The following is a 17382-nucleotide window of genomic DNA, read 5'->3' on the forward strand; positions in this document are numbered from 1 at the left end:
TAACTCTGTACACCCGTATTAGAAATTGGCCCGAATCACAAAGTTTACATCTGTTACAGAATCTACATACAAATTTCACCAAAGCTTAGAAATATTCAAATGTGATGATTATATGCATAGTTAACAGATCTATGTCTCTAAGCAGTAATTTGGCTGGGAGTCTGGAAAATTCCAGGAGTTTGGAGGATTAACATCTTTTACCCTGGCAAACATTCGAAAAACATAATTTAGTTCAACATGCAAGTGTGCATCTCAGATTATATATTAATCGTGGTCGTGTATAGTTTATCCTCTTCATCCCTTTCACTGTTGAAAATTATATTAAGAAAGACACATACCAATTCCTGCTTGGCCTATGATCCAGGAAAGTCGAATAAAAAGCATCACGCCCCAGATATTGAGCATGCATCTTACCTAAGTTTTAAATAAACAATACTGTATTAGTATAACATTGAAAACAGCATTAACAGTCAGAACGATGATAATGTGCATTGCAGGCTCTTTTAAAAAGCTCCCCAAACATCCCTTAAGTCCTCTTTCCTCTCTTGCGTCTTAAAAGACCTTAGTATTACAAAACTATTCTTAATTTTTATTTTAGTTTAGTTTCTTTTAAATGCAGATAATTTTCTCACCAGCACACCCTTCACCCATCCGAACTTGACAAATCCTGTTTTGTTTTCTTCTTCCTTGCTGGCTGCAGTGTCATCTCCAGGAGCGCCCTCTCCATTAACCACTCTCTCAACTGAGCTGGTGTTCACGGCTATGTTCTGAAGGATCACACAGAAAACAAACATTATTGTCTCTGGACTAGAGTGTAATATTGTGCTCACAGCAGGTATCAGCAGGTGGCCTTGCTAACTGCAAGAAAACATGAAAGAATAACTTAAGCTGGGGAAATGTATCCTTATCTGATGCTAGATTGTTTTAGTGTAAACTATATACAATATACATGTTGTGTTGATACGTTAGAAGAGCAGCTAACCTATTGAGGATCTCCATGGCCTCTTCATGCTGCTGCAACAGTATGTAAGTAATAGTAAATAAGTGTAGAAGCAGAGATGATTTCTGACTAGCAAAAACAAACCTAGCTGAATGCTTCATGGCAAATGAGTTATGTGAAGAACTCTGCTATTTTCTATTGGATAAAGTGCAAACATAATTGTAGCAGCAAATGTGTAACATTCTTGAGAGCAGTCAGAGAAATACTGGGAAAATGTGGTAAATAATGCATTAAATGGATAATCATTTCTATGGTTTAGCCAGCTCTAATATAATTATAGCATATAGGATTAAGTATTGACATGGTAGTGATGTAATATTATGCCAAAGGCAAAGATAGTGAGTGCCTGTATTCTATCATAAGGAACCCATTCCTACACACAGGTTATTCACACTGCACCTAGAGAACAGCCAGAATTAATATCTGAGAATTTTGGAAAATCCACATATAGTTATTTTCTTCTGTTCTACCCCAGAGTCTTTGAAGTAATTTATCTCCACCATGTGTTCCTTGCGGCTTGAATAGGAATTAACTATGGTTCCAAGGGCTATACTTATTGTCCTTGCTGCACCATTTCTTCTAAATTTTGTTAAACAAAGTTCTTCCTGGTTTGGGGAGGAGTCATAGTTAGGCGATCCCTTGCCAAGTAGTGTCTGGGCCCAGTGCAAAGAACTCCAGGTGAGATTCTGTACCCTCCCAAAGTCTAGAAGAGAGGGTCAGAGTGTGTGTGTGGTGTTTATATTAATGTTTAGACTCCCGGCTCATAAATAGGAGCTCTAATCACTACAATGCACAGTTGTGGAATACCTTTGACACAATAAATATTGGATTCTGCTAACAAATGGAGAATAGGTAGTATGAATTTTTGAGATGAGGGTCCAAATTCCCCTTAAGTTACACTTGGTGCATATTCCCTTTTTGAATTTTTGGTCCAAGTTAAATGGTAACATAAGATCTTTTGAAGGTCTGTGACTTTAAGCTCCTGAATTACTTGCGTACTTCCGACAGTTCTCACCCTAAAATAACAATGCTGTGTTTGTTCAAAATACAGTAAATGATTAAAGTAGAATTAAGGAGGATTAGCAACTAGAATAATATGACTTTTTGCTTATTTGTATATGTAGTAGTTAGAGTTTCAAAGACAAAAAAAATACTTAGACTTTGTACTTGAAACAAGTTGTTTCCTATGTACTTTGAATTAATTTGTGCTCTCCCATGCCATTATCATAAATTATGGCCTTAAACCTTCCATAAATGCATTTCAAATTGTCATTTGCATTAGCAAATGATTGGTTATTTACCAAGCAGCTGTACTTGTGCACTAAGGATGCATTTTGAAAACCTACCAAAATTGGAAGTTATCTGCCTTTTTTTTTTTTTTTTTTTTTTTTTTTGGCTTAAAAAAAAAGTTCGTTCTTTGTTTCAGAACAGTTTAGCCTTCATCTCACTTTGGTCTAAAGATAAGCTCATTAAGTCTCCGTAACAAGCGTGGAGAATAGCCAAGGTGAAGAAAGGTTAGATGATTTCTTACATAGGGCAAATATTAAGCCTAAGTGATCATTACCAGCCATCAGCTGTGAAATAGCATTTAGACTATTTTTTAGATGTTTAATTGGCATTTTATGACTTATTAGGTGCAAAAAGTGGAACATCTTACTAAAAGATAACACATTTGACTCAAGCGGTGTAGGAACTGAATTTTTGAAATTCCTTTCAGCCTGCTTTACATTCTGACATTTGAAAATTTACGTATTAAAATATGTATTAAATATTTATTTTCAGATGCCAAGCCTAGCATCAAAGCATAATGGGAACACTTACATGATGCTTAGAAATCTGGAGTCAAGATGAAGATATGACATGAAGATTGTCATGACAAAGGGCATGTATGTTTTGGTATTTCATTATTCACTTATAAAGTGCCCCTGTATTAAAAAAGGAGCAAACAAGAAGAGTCTGCTGAGGGGAACAGTAAAACGTTTAATCAGTAGTAAACCACTACATTGTGTTAACCAATAGTAGATCCATATTTCCCTCAGAAAGGGAGATGAAAAACTGAGCCCTAGGAAATCTTTCAAAGGCAGTTTAGGCAACTGTATCCTATTCTCATTCTCACTATAAATTTATTTTGCGTGGATATAGTCCCATCTATTATATGAGCAAAGTCTGAACAGCTCTTCTAGATGATGGATTAAAAGGAGTTTGACCAAATTATTCCTCAATAAATGCTTTATATGTAGCTATTCAAATGGCTCTTCAGATTCTCTCCAAAATCATTGGTATAACAAGCAGGGAGGACTAAATCCATCCACTGAATCAGTACCTGAAAATTGTTGTCTACTGTTCTTCTTCAGGGCAAATATTTTCTACCTAAACCCCCTTGTTCTGGATTCTTTCTTGCTCTTTTAATGCTTTTGTTACTGCAATAAACAGGTAATACTCTGGAATTCTGACTAGTTGAAATTGCATCTATTACGTATTATAACACTTTTTTAATAGCTGTGGATATATATTTCAATGAATACAACAGAGGAATCTCTGAAACTTAGTTAAGAATTGATGTTAGATTCAAATTTAGAAAAATATGAATTGCGTAATTTGGTTAAATTATGAATTGATATTAATCATCTGCTCTCCTAACTGTAAGTGAAATAGAAATTTAGTAGTTTTATACTTTCAGACAAGATTAAGCCATATTTCTGTGCTGATCAAGTACATTCCTATTAGCTTTTAATAATAATCTTTGCTTAAGGAGAGTTCAGGGCAGAAAACGTACTGCAGCTAGCAAAGGAAATACGGTAAGTGGTTAGCTGTACTTTTTCTCTTGAGCAAGGTCTGAATTTAAGGACTTTCTCGTATTAATAAGCAGAATTAACAGTGTGGAAATGAAGCAGAGAAAACTTGTATCTTTCCTTTTCACTTACCTTTGCCAGTTGTTCATGAATTTCTAATAGGCTTGGTCTGTTGAGCTTGTTCCCACTGACGCTGCCGGTGTTTCTATAATAATCAATTTTAGGAACTGGGTCCATGGTGTTATGCCCAAAAGTTTGTAGATAATACATCTTACTGTGAGTATCATAGGGATGTAAACTAGCTTCTGTTTTCTCCCCACTTTGAAGGAAATTGTCATATAATTCTCTTTTTCCTGGCTTGTAGCTGATTTTCAGTCTGTTATGTGCTTCATCAGTAAAAGATGTTTCTTCGTAATTTGGTGGGTCAGAGCCCACATCCTCTTGGGATGTTTCATTGTTGTCATGGTTTTCATTAATTATGTTAACTTGAAACCGATTTGCATTTGGATCCAAGAATACATTTGAAGAATTATTCATTGACATCTTCAGGGATGTTATGGGCTTAGGTTACTGATCCTTCTACTCTTCTGTGGCTGCAACTAGTGCTACTCTAGCTACAGTGAAGGGTCTAATGCTGTTGCATCTGAAGTTTTTGCTCAACAAAGTTCTCAATTTTTTTCGTGAAACCCTTAAGCAGTCTTCCTACTGCTGTCCTCTGTGGTTCTGCTATCAAAAATATAAATAAAACATTTCTATTAAATTGCACAGTTAGGTAAATATTCTGCTGTAAACCCTGTTACCAAATCACCACAAGATAGTCATCTTATGATTCCTTGAATAGACAGTAGATTCAATGGATTTTTCCATCCATTGAAAATGGGCTTTGGATCAGATTCCAAGCACCTAAAATTATATATCAAATGTGGTATTTCTCTCAATTATGTAATGTTTAATTGAAGCTAGTTAAAGTGTAGGCAATACAGTACAAAGGATGCAGCACAGACTCCACGAAGACAACTTACTGTTTATGTTCCATGGAAGTATAATGATACATAATGATACTATGTATATTTCTCTCATTGTCTAGTGCAAATTGATGTGAAAAAAGTTTGACTCAAACGTATTTTGGGAAGTTAACTGCAGAAGTTAAAGTTTTCAATAGTTTGTGATGGTAGGCGATTTATGAGCAGACAAAGTGTAGCAAATCATTTGTTTTAGATGAAAATACAATTAACAACATAAGAAGGAATAAATAGGGAACTGAAACATATTTAAAGATAGCATTGTGTTTGTTGAACTGTAACGGGTAAAATAAATGAATGTGTCCAAATGACTGTGGCAAAGTAGTAATTATTGAGACATATTAACAATAGTCTTAGGCATCAGAAGGTTCATAGAATTTGATGCCCGGTTACACTTTTGCACTCAAAACGTCCTTCAAGACTATTTGAAAGAAACAGAAGCAAGTCATAGAATCAGTCAGGTTGGAAGGGACCTTGGGAGCTCATCTAGTCCAACCTTCTCCTCCCAAGTAGGTTCAACATTGAATGCAAACCAGGTCACTTAAGGCTTTTACCAGTTAGGGCTTGCAATCCTCCAAGGACAGATTCCACAACCTGCCTGGGCAGCCTATTCCAATTAAGCCTATTAGGACTTAATTGTCCTAATACTGTGTTTTCCCCTTTATATCTAGTTGGAACCTCCTCTATTTCTCTCTTTGACCATCATCTCTGATTCTCTTGCTGTGCCCCACAGTAAATAATCTGACTCCATCTTGTGTAAGATAACCTCCGTGTATGTAATGGAAGATTGCTTAGGTCTCCCAAAGCATTTTTTTTTTCTCCTAGCTAAACAAGCCCAGTTCCCTCAGCCTCAAAGGGCAAGTGTTCCAGCCCTGACCATCCTGGTGGCCCTTCAGAAACTTACTGAAGTTTATTAGCATCTTTCCTATATGGATAGAGGATAAAATTAGAAGTTGATGCAGTTTAATGAGTGCTGAGTAAAGGCCAGTAATCACTTTGCTTGACCTACTGGCTGTACTCCTGTTAACACAGCCTGGGACACTGCTCACCTTCACTCCCAGGATATGTTACTGTCTCCTCTTTAGCCTGTTGCCTACCAGGACCCTTCCAGCAGAGCTGCTCCCAAGCAGTGAAGCCCCACCTGTGTGGGTGCAGGAGACTGGTCTGTCCTAGGTGCCAGATTTGCATTTGTCCTTGCTAGAGTTAGCAGGTTGATATTGACCCATTCCTTTAGCCTGTCTAGCTCTCTAAATGGCAGCCCATGCAGAGGTGAACACAATAGCTGTACAGTCTGCTTCTCACCTCCACTTCCCCACACAGACCCCTCAAAAAACAGACAACAAAAAACCCCAAGAGCAAGAGGATTGTTTACGTTTAAGGCCTTAATGGGTTAAGTACTATGCAGCAACTTGCACGATGTCCCAGAGAGCTCTGAAACGGAGAGCACTGCATATTATTTGATCTATTGGAGTGGTATAGGTAGTGCCATTCTATACATCTTGAAAGTTTTTTCTAGGGAGTTAAAGGATTGTGAGTCTATAGACCTGTGTATTTCAGTGGAAGCTCAGGCCTGTTTTAACTGGCTAAAACAGAGCATATCTAGACATTGAGACTTCACAAGTGTATATAATAGAAAGTTTTGGAAACACAATATATCTATATAAAGGAATGTAAGAACTGAAAATGTGGTAAATAAGCCTATTAGAAGAAATTTTTCAGAGTCTTGTGCTTTCAATAGGTTAGACTAGATGACCTCCAGAGATTCTTCAATTTTTCAGTGATTCTGTGAAATACATTTGGCTCCTTAGCAGTAAAAGATAAATACTATATCCATATTTATATCTTAGCAATATGAATATTGCCTAAAATTACATTTCAAAATTATAATTTGAAGAGCTGATAATCGGATGCCTTCCAATCAGTATGAGATGTAGCTAAAGCATATTTACTGACTTACTCCATCAGCTGTAGATGATACTCTGCTGTGACCGCTCTGTAATGATACCACTTTATAGCTCCCTCATATTGATAACCTATGCTGTTGTTTTTCCTGCTTAATGTTTTATAACTTAACAGCAATGTGTTCCTTTTTTTAAGTTTCTTTTACTTTGTACTGTTTTGCATGATTCATGTGATTGTTATTATTACACATTTCTGATCATATATAACATTCTACTTCCCTCAGCCTTTTAAAATTGTCAAGAAGTGTTTCATCTCCAGACATGAAGGAGCAACACTAAATCTTTTGTCACTAAGATCAGTGAAACTAGGTTTGTTTCCATCTCTGTGACTTTCCAAGACTGAATGAAATTCCGATTCTCTGATAACAATGTGACCTTTACTACCAAGTAAAATGATTCCATAATTTCACTGTCGTCTTTTATTTCCATAGTATTACTACTTTGCTAAGAAAATAAAAGTCTCTTACCTTGCTGCTGTTCTTGAAAATAGTATTTTTCACAGTATTTTTCCAGAGGTCTCTCAACTGTTATTTGCCATCAATTTTTCATTTTGTATTCTAGCATTATGCATGAATTAGCAGGTTCACCTTATTCAGGATAGTTCAACTTACCACTCAATCCTGTGTTTTTAGGGAAGGACAATCTGCCTCTTTCTTTTATTCATGTATGTAATATGTCCCTCTTTTTGAGGCATTACAGATTCAGTCTTATTGGCCAGATCTTTCTCCTGTTTAGTATACTGAATAAACCATCCAATCCCTCTCTTTGAAACACATTTTAAAACATTTCTAGGTGGTGATTGAGAAAAACATTCTAGCTTGTTAATTGTTAACCGGGAAATGTACCTACTGATTCTTAGAAAAAATAAAGCTGTTCTTTCATAGATTTTTTTTTTCTTTAGAGTCATAAAATGTGTTTGTAGGCACCTCTGCGCTAGCATAACAGATCTAGCCAGCAATTGTGGATCTGTTCATGTGCACCAAAGTATCAATGTTTCCTTTATTTCTTCTAAAATCAGAGACAGTATCATTTTAAATCTTTTTTCTTTTTATTTTCTTTTGCTTTCACTTTATTAAAAAAACATTTACACAAAAGGACTTCCAGAAAGGTGGGGTGGTAGAAGAAAAGGAAGGAGTGGCTGGATTCTCTCTTGCTTGAACTGAAGCATCTGCAAATCTAGTATTAGAAATTTGCTTTTAGAAAGTCATACTTGAATACAGTTTACTCTCTTCTATTCTACATGCTCAAGATGAATATTACACTACTTGGTGAGCACTTCCATGAAAATCAATGAAAAAATTAAGTTTCTGTCCATCACAGTTACAGGATTTTGTGGTATTGCGAAATTTCTAAGGGAGCTCAAAAATACTTTATATACCTCCATTTCCCTCTCAGCTATTCTGATTCTGTGCACAGATCATAATCTATTTTCAGTTTTTCATATTTAATAATGGACATAATGAGTTTATTTCTGTGCAGGTTTCCACTTTGCATGGTTTATGCAGAAGAGATTCCAGTGAAGTTAGTGGGATGCCTTGTGTGCTCTCTAAGACCCACTGGTGGATGGATGGGTTCTCTTTAAGAGCCAAGGTAGACCCCCTTGTTCCATATGTCTCTGAACCATTTGCTGCTAACACTATTCGAAGTTTTACTGTGTATTTGTGGAAAATCTTTGAAAAAATGTGTTTTGTGCATTCCTCCTAGGGCTCCTTTGTCTTTTGGAAGTTCAGAGAGGGGCAGGTGGAAAATAAGGAAACTTTGTAATCAAAAGGAAATTTGATAATTACTTCCATTAATAGTTTAGGTCAAGAATGAAAGAAATACTACAGTGTTTGGGTTTCCTTGGATATGTCTACCTTGTTTGCAGTGTAGTTCAGAGATACCTGAACTATATTTTACTGAGATAAATTTTATGTACCTTCAGCACTCTATCCTGGCAGCAGAGAGCTCAGCACAAGCTGCAAAATCTGGGAGAGTAACTGGGGAAGTGACTTAGGTGCCAAGAGATTCTTGTAGTGTGTACACCATTAGGTATACATTAAAAACAAACAAACAAACAAAAAAAGTGTCAGACTTGTGCAGTGGATGGTCCTGTCCAGCAATAATGGATCGGATTGTGAAACAGTGAATGAAAATCTTCCTTTGATTTTATGGTTAAATTTGACTAGTCTATTTGCAATAGACTAAGTGTAACAGGGTCTGGCAATTTTTCTTATACAGAATATGAAGCACTGAAAAGTTCTTATATTCAAGCAATTATTTGTTACAAATCTTAGAGTAGTGTAATTGCTGTTGGCTGTTCCTCTCTCACAGTCTTCTGGCAGGAGATTCGTGCACATCCCTGTACGCTCCAGTATTTCATGTTCCAAGTGGCTTTTGAGGTCCAGCGTTCCATTGGCTGCCCCTCTCTAGCAGATAACGTAAAAGGGGCAGTGTGTATTTTTCAGAATATGTGCAAAAGCAACCAACTGCTGTAAGTGATCTCCTTGTTTGCACCTAGTCGCAGAGCTGTTTAGCAAAAGTGACGGTGCTTAAAATTCTGATGTCAATATTCTCAGAAACTGAATTGAATTTCCATCAAGTTCTGTCACACTTGCTAAAGAGTTGTGTATATGAAGGTGACCTTGAACAACTATTTTTTTAATCTCTACTTTCACTGTTAGTTCTTTTGTCCTGGTAGGATCTCCTGTTATTAGTTCGTCAGAGTGATAGTCTGGACCATACAGTGTGCAAAGATGCAGGAGCACAAGGAGAAGGACCTGGAAGGCACAGAGATCTCTAGCCAGCTCTGGACCCCAGTCCTTTAAGGGGCTGGGCTCAAACGAGTATGTAGCGTGACTGCCTCTGCTTTGATTGACCATGCCAAGCTGGTGTAATTTCTGCTGGGAGCTGTTAACCACTCAGAATATGCTGCGGCTAAAACTGCAACAGTTTAAGTAATTTAAACTGAATTATCTCCTGAAGCCATGAGGAGTAAGAAGGTGGCATGCCTTGCTCAGTTCAGTTTGGCTGGAAGACCGGTTACTTCATGGGACTGTGGAGTTCTTTGTTCAGACTGCAGTTTTGAGCAGGTAATATGGTCTATATTGCAGAATATTTATAGAATTTAAAATATCTGAAATTAAATTTGTTTCCCTTACACTATTTCTACCTGACTTTCTGATGCTCTAGAGCAGGAGAGGGGAGAGCTCTTCTATATATTAACAAAATAAACTAAACTAAAAAAAAATAATCAGACCAGCAGTAAGGAATAGTACTATTCATTATTTGCAGAGGACCGCAGAAATGTTTCATGTTGGTGAAGCAATATACACTATCCTTGCAAATACGGTCAGCACCTGCTGTTCTTGGAAGGTGGGAAGGTAGTGATTGATGAGTTGATGTGATTTGTTGACTTTCTCTTCAGTTGCTTGGTTCTGATAGTCTGTGAACCTACCTTTATCCCTGCTATCTGAGTAACATGGACACACAAACAGACTACTTCTTGCAGCCACTTTCCCTGGGCCATGACCATTTGTTGTCCTATGGTCTGGTATTTTCATTTTCCAAGCCCAGCTTCTGAGCTTCAAAAAATACTGTCAGGTAAAAAGGAAGGAGTGACTATTTATGCGTTTACCATCCCTGTCTTGTGTCTTTCACCTTTCTCTTTTCTGTCCTGCCCATTGTGAGACAAGGTAGAAAAAGGATGCTCCTATGAAGAGACAAATATGCTCAGATTCTTTCTACCATGTTAACTCACTAGTGAATTGTTTATTGAACTATTTCTTTACCATTATCTGTTTCTTATCAAATATTCTGCTGTTCCTCAAAGAAAAGCAACATCAAGTGCCTTTTGAGTTTGCAACAAATATTTATTTAACAAAATGGATGCCACTAGCATATCTGCAAAATGTAGGTATGTATTACAAATGTACCAACAGTTGGTTTCCAAAATGAAATCAACATCAAATTTAAGGCAGGATATTCTGTTGAGTTTTCATGCAAGAGCATATTCAAATGTCCCTTTATCCAACCCCTCAACTTCATCTTCCCAGGTAGAAGAAGGCATGCTACTGTAAGGGTCTAGCAAGATTTTGAAGCATCTGATAATTAGAAGTCCCAAGAAAACACATAAAATCCCCACAAAGGCAAAGCCAGTTTTTTGCTCTAAAGTCAGAGGGAAGGCAGACATTTCGTTGACACTCATGCTGGCTGAAGAGTTGCTGCAGTAATTACTGCTCATCATTGGGCATCACATCCTGGTGACTCTGTGGGATTTTCACCTCTATTGCTTCTTTGCCTGTATAGAAAAGGAATTAGTTTGGTTAGGTCTAAGTAGGCTGTGTAAGTCTGAGTTGTGGCACATGTACATTTGGAAATGAAAACAGCTTGGATTTCAGTAGCATCCGGGGTTTTGGGGGGTTGTTTGTTTTGATTTGAGTTTTGCACATTTAAATTAATCTGATAAAATTATACCTTCTAGCCCACTATGCACCATTTGCTTACTGGCCCCTATAATGAGATGGCAAACTCACAATTTTCTGTCTTTCACCCTTCTCAATATAGAGCAAGTTCAATTCATGGTTGTTGCAAACAGCATTTTGTCAGAGCTGACACAAGCCTGCAGGTTTTGATTAGGCAAAACTTGCAAGGTCTTCACCTGGAGAAAGAAGTATGTTTTCTCTAACGGCTTTGCACCTCAGTCCTTAAACCTGTTAAACTCACATTTGACCTCAAAGGGAGTTTAAGCCAAGTAATGTGGATTTTGCTCATGTAGTTTAGCTTAGAAATTTAAATAAATAGATCCAACTTGTTAAAAAAAATACATATGTCATTCTAATAGGATCTTGGGCTCCATTTTCAGAAAAGTGCTGTGTGCACGTGATCAGATGGTTTGAGCTTGCATTAACTAGAAATGAACAAATTAGTACAATTGCCCCTTCACTTTCCTGTATGCTTGCCCATGAAGGAAGCACCATTCACTAGTGCATAAAATCAGAAGCTGCATAGGAACACAGACTCTTGAAAGATATATTCAGATTGGCAGGTTGAGCCATTGGGATGATGTTCCAGCCATGGAGCAGCTGCCAAGGGCACATGCTGTGTATGTCTTTATGCTAAAAAATTAGAAATCCCTATATATTCTCATGTATGAGGGAAGGTTAGTGGGAGAAGATATAACACAAGTAAATTCCCTTACCCTAAATTTTTCTCTTATTGTTACTTTCCTTGATCTTCTCTATTAAATACATACATACATATGTAAGTATATATAAATATATAGATATAAACCCAAGTATTCAGGAAGCTTGAAACAGATTTCTTATTCAAAAAGTTTACCGAGTGCGAATCTTTCATTCTCACACACTCCATTCTGCCATTTTTACAGGCATCGCAAACATCGTATCTAAACCTACTGCTCCTGGAGCTCAGTGGACCGACCCAAACCTCCATCCTGTGCAGGCACTGAGTATCAGTCTTTCCACTGAGTGTCTCCATCCTACCATCACCACCATTAGAGCTCTCTGCATTTCCAACCAAGAGACTTTTATTTTTGTCTTTATACTGAGATCTTATGTATAGGTTTTAGTGGGGAGGGGGGTTGTTTTTGCTTTATTTTAGGTTTCTCATCAAGTACTAAAATCCTATTTCTCTTATCTCTCTACAGACAGCAGGAGAGTTGGAAAGGCTGGGACATCAGAAAAGGCAAAGGACAAAGGTATTTTATTCTAATACTGGAGTTCAGGATTTTTGGCTCTTGCTAACACCTATTAAACTAATGTGCCTCAGGGAAAAACTCTTTTGTTAACAATTCAACCATCTTCCCCTAGGAAATTTCCAGTATCCATTTATTTCTTGGCAGAGTAATTAGGCCACTCAGATCTCTACGCTGCCATGATTGCACTGTTACAGGTACCTGTGCTAGCCAGTTTAGAGAGCTCCAGCATCTCTACTCTATACTGCAGTCACAGCTGATGCTGCACTGTCGCCATATCCTGAGACAGCTTAGAATTAACAACAACAAAAAAGTAAAAACACGATTTCATATTCCTGAGAAGACAGAAACAATCTGATTTTTTTTTTATCTTGTTCGATGTCTCTTTTCCCATGTTAAAAATCTGTGGGATTTTAAACATTATTCAAAGAATGAAAATTTTAAAAGTAAGATTAAAAGGGCAGGACACAAGCCTTCTTTATTTTTGCACTTAATATAGTACATATTAAGTAGTACATTTTCTTATTACATTCGTTAGACATTTGGCAGAGCATAATATCCCAACAGTTTATAATAGAGCTGTGTATGAGATTCTTACTTGTTTTGAATGATATTTTGCTACTTGAGTTATACTGTTTTAATTTTTGTTCAGTTAGAGAAAAGATCCAGATACAATCTGTGGGAATTAAAAGATCAACAATAATCAGTAGTTATTTTCTGAGATCTATCATTATCTATCACCTACTGTACAGACTTTCAATAGGCATACTTCCAGTTTTCCTGCAAGTTTGACCTTATGTAGAAATCACAGAAATTTCCGTGGTGTCACAAATCAATTGATTTGAACAACAGCCAGTCGAGAAGAAAGTTATCTTTCCAGAAGTCCTAAGACACTACGATATAAAAATTAAAATGAAAGGGTTATACAGGGAAATGATACATAGACACAACCTTGGAAAAGCTAGATCCAAAATAAAAATACTGTTCTCCTGAAAGATGTGCACAAATCTCAAATAGTATGGCCTGGAGAATCCTGCATCCCAGCTGCATCCAGAGAAACACGTACATCTTCTAGGTGATAGTTCTTCCAAAGTCAAATTCCAAAGACAGCTTAAACCTAGTCTTACTGATACTGCAGGTTGCACACTGAAATCAGTGTGCAACATGTTTGTGCATTACATGTTTGTTGATGGTGGGAATAATGTGACAGATCTCTGCAAATCCTGGCTGGCACTGAAACATGAAGTAGTAAGAAATAGATACCTCAATCTCAGTCGGCAGGAGTTTGACTGCAATAACCTACTAGGCACAGCTGGCTGCATGAGAAAATAGTGGGTATTCCCTATGTGTGGGAATTGGTTCTGGAAATCTATAATAAGCAGTTTTGTCCTCTTCCTTCCCCTTTCCTGAATTGCAGAAATTGTAATTGAGGCCTTAATGTGCACAGAACAGCTTACTCTAATTATATATCACAAAAATTGTGATACCAAGATTGAGCTTGAATACATTTTTATTGTTTTCACATTTCAGTGCTGTGTACAGGTTAAAATTCCTCTCCCAGCTAGTCAGATACTCTTTCACTTGCTCTAGAGTACGTGTAAAATTATGGATCAGAAGACCATGAGTACTATCACGGTCTAGACCCAAAAATCCTTGAAGATGACCTCTATGGCAGTATGATGGGGACAGGCTATCAGGTAGAATCTGCAGAGTCATTTTGTAGGAGTTGGCCTCAGACTGATCTGTGACTCTTTTTATAGGTCAGGATTTTAGTCATCTGTTGATTCTTTCCCCACATAAAAACACTGGCATGAAGAAAGGCTCCCTAGCATCCTGCTGTGAAAGTAAAGACCTTGGAGGCCCTTGTGAGACCCAAAGAAACATTCAGAGTCCAAGAGAAAATACAAATTAGGAAAATAACTCAGCTTGTAGACCACTGAGGTAAGGAGTGCGGAGGTTTGTGCTGGGGAGGCTGGCTGCACCTGTGGAGGATGAGGGGAAGAGCCATAGTCATTGAGAGGAAGCCTGAAGAAAGATTTTGAAATTCTTAATAATATTCTAATATAATCCCCAGCCCAGTTCTGCCAATGCTTGATACGGACTGTGGATCCTAATCTCAGCTCTTGGATGGTTTGGGTGTCTTTTTTTCAGATTTAGCTTTCATTCTTATGTTTTCAGAAATACTGAGATTACATAATTCCAGGCTTTCCTGGGAAAGTAGTCAGTAAGTGTTAAATAAAGACTTCATCAAGAATCTTCCTTATATTCTGGGTTTCAGCCCATCTCTCACAACCTCCCCCCCCCCCCCCAACACCCACACATGTACACATAAAGAAGCTTTTTCTGTAATGGCTCAGTACTGGAAATGAGCACCTTTAACATCTGCTGCAGTTGTGAGCATTCATCCCCTTGGCATGATTAAGCCTCAGGTGCCTAAAAACTCACTTCATGAACTACAACGTGTAACGAAATAAACTACACCAGTTGCCATCTGTTCCCCCCTTGGATGTGCCGTAGGTCCAGCTGCTAGTTAGTGTGTGTGGTCATCCTGAAGGTACTTCAAACAGCCTCAGTCCCCAGCATGTGTTTCTGAGTGGCAGCAAACCTAACTTTAAAAGGTGTTTATGTGTTTAGGGACAATAAACAGGCATCCCCTGGAATTTTGAGAAGCATCTCATTTGCACTTAGCTAGCTGGTCAGGGAAACAGAACTGTGTTTCAAGAGTGCTATTACAAGAATTGGTGGTAGGGTGAAAGGATTAACAATGGAGAAGACCTAAATAAACAAAAACCACCATGAATTTGAAATTCTCCAAAGGGTCTGAGTCATTTGAGTTAACAACACCTATCCAGAAATGCTACAAAGCCAGCTTTGGGACTGCGCAGCCAAGCTCTCATCAGCTTGTTTGTGCACCGAATGCCCGTGTTCCCTAAATTGCAGCGGGAGGAAGGCTCGTTCTTCAGAGTAAGGTCTCCAAGACAGCATGGAGGGGGTGCATGCATGGATGTCCAGCAAACGAGGGGCATGATGCAATGTTTTTGCAGCATGATAACTCAGGGTGCAGGCTGCTCTTTTTCACATAACCTGCATTCCTCTGCAAAGAAGCAGCAGCAGAGCAGTGACATTTCCAGCCTTCAGACTAGTAATGAATTGCAGAAACAAGATTTTATCCTCAGTAAATGCACTAGCGTGGAGTCTTCACTGAACAAGAAATTGTGCGCTGTGCTTTGAATTTGTGTACATATGATCTAGATTTGGATAACAAAGGCAGAAAGATAAAATAGTGTTGCCACCCTCAACTTGTGAACGTGGAGAAGCGGTGCCTGCCTCCCCGGCCACGCAGGCTCCCGGAGCCGCCCTGAGGGTCCCCGGCCTCTGCAGAGCAGTTGTTGCTCTGCGACCGCCTGTAGTCTCGCCGGCCGCTGCCGCGGAGGGCCGCTCCGCGCCTCGACCGCCCCGCTGCCCCGCGGCGGCGCCTTCCAAGGACGCTGCGTGCGGCCCCGGCCCCGGCCCCGGCCCCGGCCCCGCCGCGCCGTACGCACCCGGCTCCTGCGCGCCCGCGCTGCCCATGGTGGCGGCTCCCGGCGCCGCTCGCCAGCTGTTGAAACCCGGGCTGGCGCCCCGACGGCTCCGGCCCCGGGCGGCGAGGGCGCCTCTCCCCCCGCCGGGGCGGCTCGCCCGGGCTCCCCTGGCCGCCGGCGATGCGGCCCCGCCGGGAGATGCTCAAGTCGCCCTAATTAAAAAATTAAACACGGCCTTCTCCTCCTCCTCCTCCTGCTGCTTCCTGCCCGCCCCCTTTCATCGCTATTCAGCCGCGCTCCTCTCCAGCCCCCCTTTGTACGGATTAAACTGAGGAGCGTGGAAACTTCCTGCAAAACACTACGTGCGGCGCATCGGTAAGCGCGCTGCCCCGCCGCCGCCGCCGCCGCCGCCGCCGCCGCCGCTCTCTGGGGCCGCTCGGGACGGCGGCGGGAGCGCGGTGGGGGCGCCCCGCGCCGCGGCGGCCGCGCGGGACCTGTGGAGCCGCGTTCACCCCGCGGGGCCGCCCTGCCGCCCGCGGGGCCGCCCCGAGACGCGCGGGGCGCCGCCGCCTGCAGCGCTGCTCGGGGGCCTCGGCTCCTGCCGGCGGCTTTGATGCGAGTAACGAGCAAGGCGCGGCGCGTGTGGCCGCGTACGGCCGGAGCCGCTGCTCGCGCCGAGGCGCCGCTCGCGCTCTGCCCTTTCCTCGGCTGTGGTTTGCCGATGCTGGCCTTCCATTTGCCACGACAGCAGGTGTTTAAGGTGGATAAGGGAACAGGATTTCTTTTCCCAAAGCTGGACCTGTATGTTGCACTAATAAACAGCAAATCTATTTCAAATGATAGTGATTCCCTGCTTGTATGCTACCACGGTGAATACGCCCTGGAAACATGCACGGGGCTCAGTGAAACAGGAGTGTGTCATAGTGCCACGCGTGATGAGATTTTTGAAAGCTGCTGTGGAGCTACTAGTAGAATTTATTCATTGGAAAATATTTTTAAAACCCGGCAACCGTTTCTTGTTACATGCAATAACACTATGGTAGGCTAAACCTTCTTCTTAACACGAGCTGGGGGAAGGATTTTGTACTGCTTGCCTTGATAATGCCTGATCCCTCTGCTCTGTCTGCAGTGGGCTCCTAAGCACTTAGTATTATCATTAAAAAAGGGGTTCTCTACTGCTAGTAGAACTAATGGTTAATGCCTATGCTATTAAGCACTAATGGTTATTAGTTCGATCTTCTAATGGTGCAGTGTTAGTCACATGATAAACAATGTTATTGCTGAAATTATAACTCAAGCTAATTTTTGAAGTGCCTCTCATGTTTAAGGATCCATGAAGACTTTATAAATAGATTGTTTTAAATAGTGTAAGACCATGCTTTTGGAAAACG

At 39.9% G+C, this 17382-nt stretch overlaps 2 protein-coding genes across 3 annotated transcripts in view; both read right to left on the reverse strand.

Moving 5' to 3' along the window:
- SLC12A1 (solute carrier family 12 member 1) overlaps positions 1-4335 on the reverse strand; it is a 47091-nt gene extending 42756 nt beyond the window's left edge. For both annotated transcript variants that reach the window (XM_062583365.1, XM_062583364.1), the window contains exons 1-3: positions 3925-4335; positions 633-767; positions 339-414 (exon numbers count right to left, since the gene is read on the reverse strand). In XM_062583365.1, the coding sequence (XP_062439349.1) occupies positions 339-414; positions 633-767; positions 3925-4335 (622 nt within the window). The remainder of the gene's footprint in view (positions 1-338; positions 415-632; positions 768-3924) is intronic.
- Positions 4336-10751: 6416 nt separating this feature from the next.
- On the reverse strand, positions 10752-16061 carry CTXN2 (cortexin 2). The gene is made up of 2 exons (XM_062583921.1): positions 16013-16061; positions 10752-11054 (listed from the first exon to the last, which is right to left on the reverse strand). The coding sequence occupies exon 2, from the start codon at positions 10998-11000 to the stop codon at positions 10752-10754; it is 249 nt and encodes an 82-aa protein (XP_062439905.1). The 5' UTR covers positions 11001-11054; positions 16013-16061.
- Positions 16062-17382: the final 1321 nt, after the last annotated feature.

Source organism: Rhea pennata, chromosome 10 (assembly GCF_028389875.1).
Source record: "Rhea pennata isolate bPtePen1 chromosome 10, bPtePen1.pri, whole genome shotgun sequence".
Taxonomy (NCBI): Eukaryota; Metazoa; Chordata; class Aves; order Rheiformes; family Rheidae; genus Rhea; species Rhea pennata.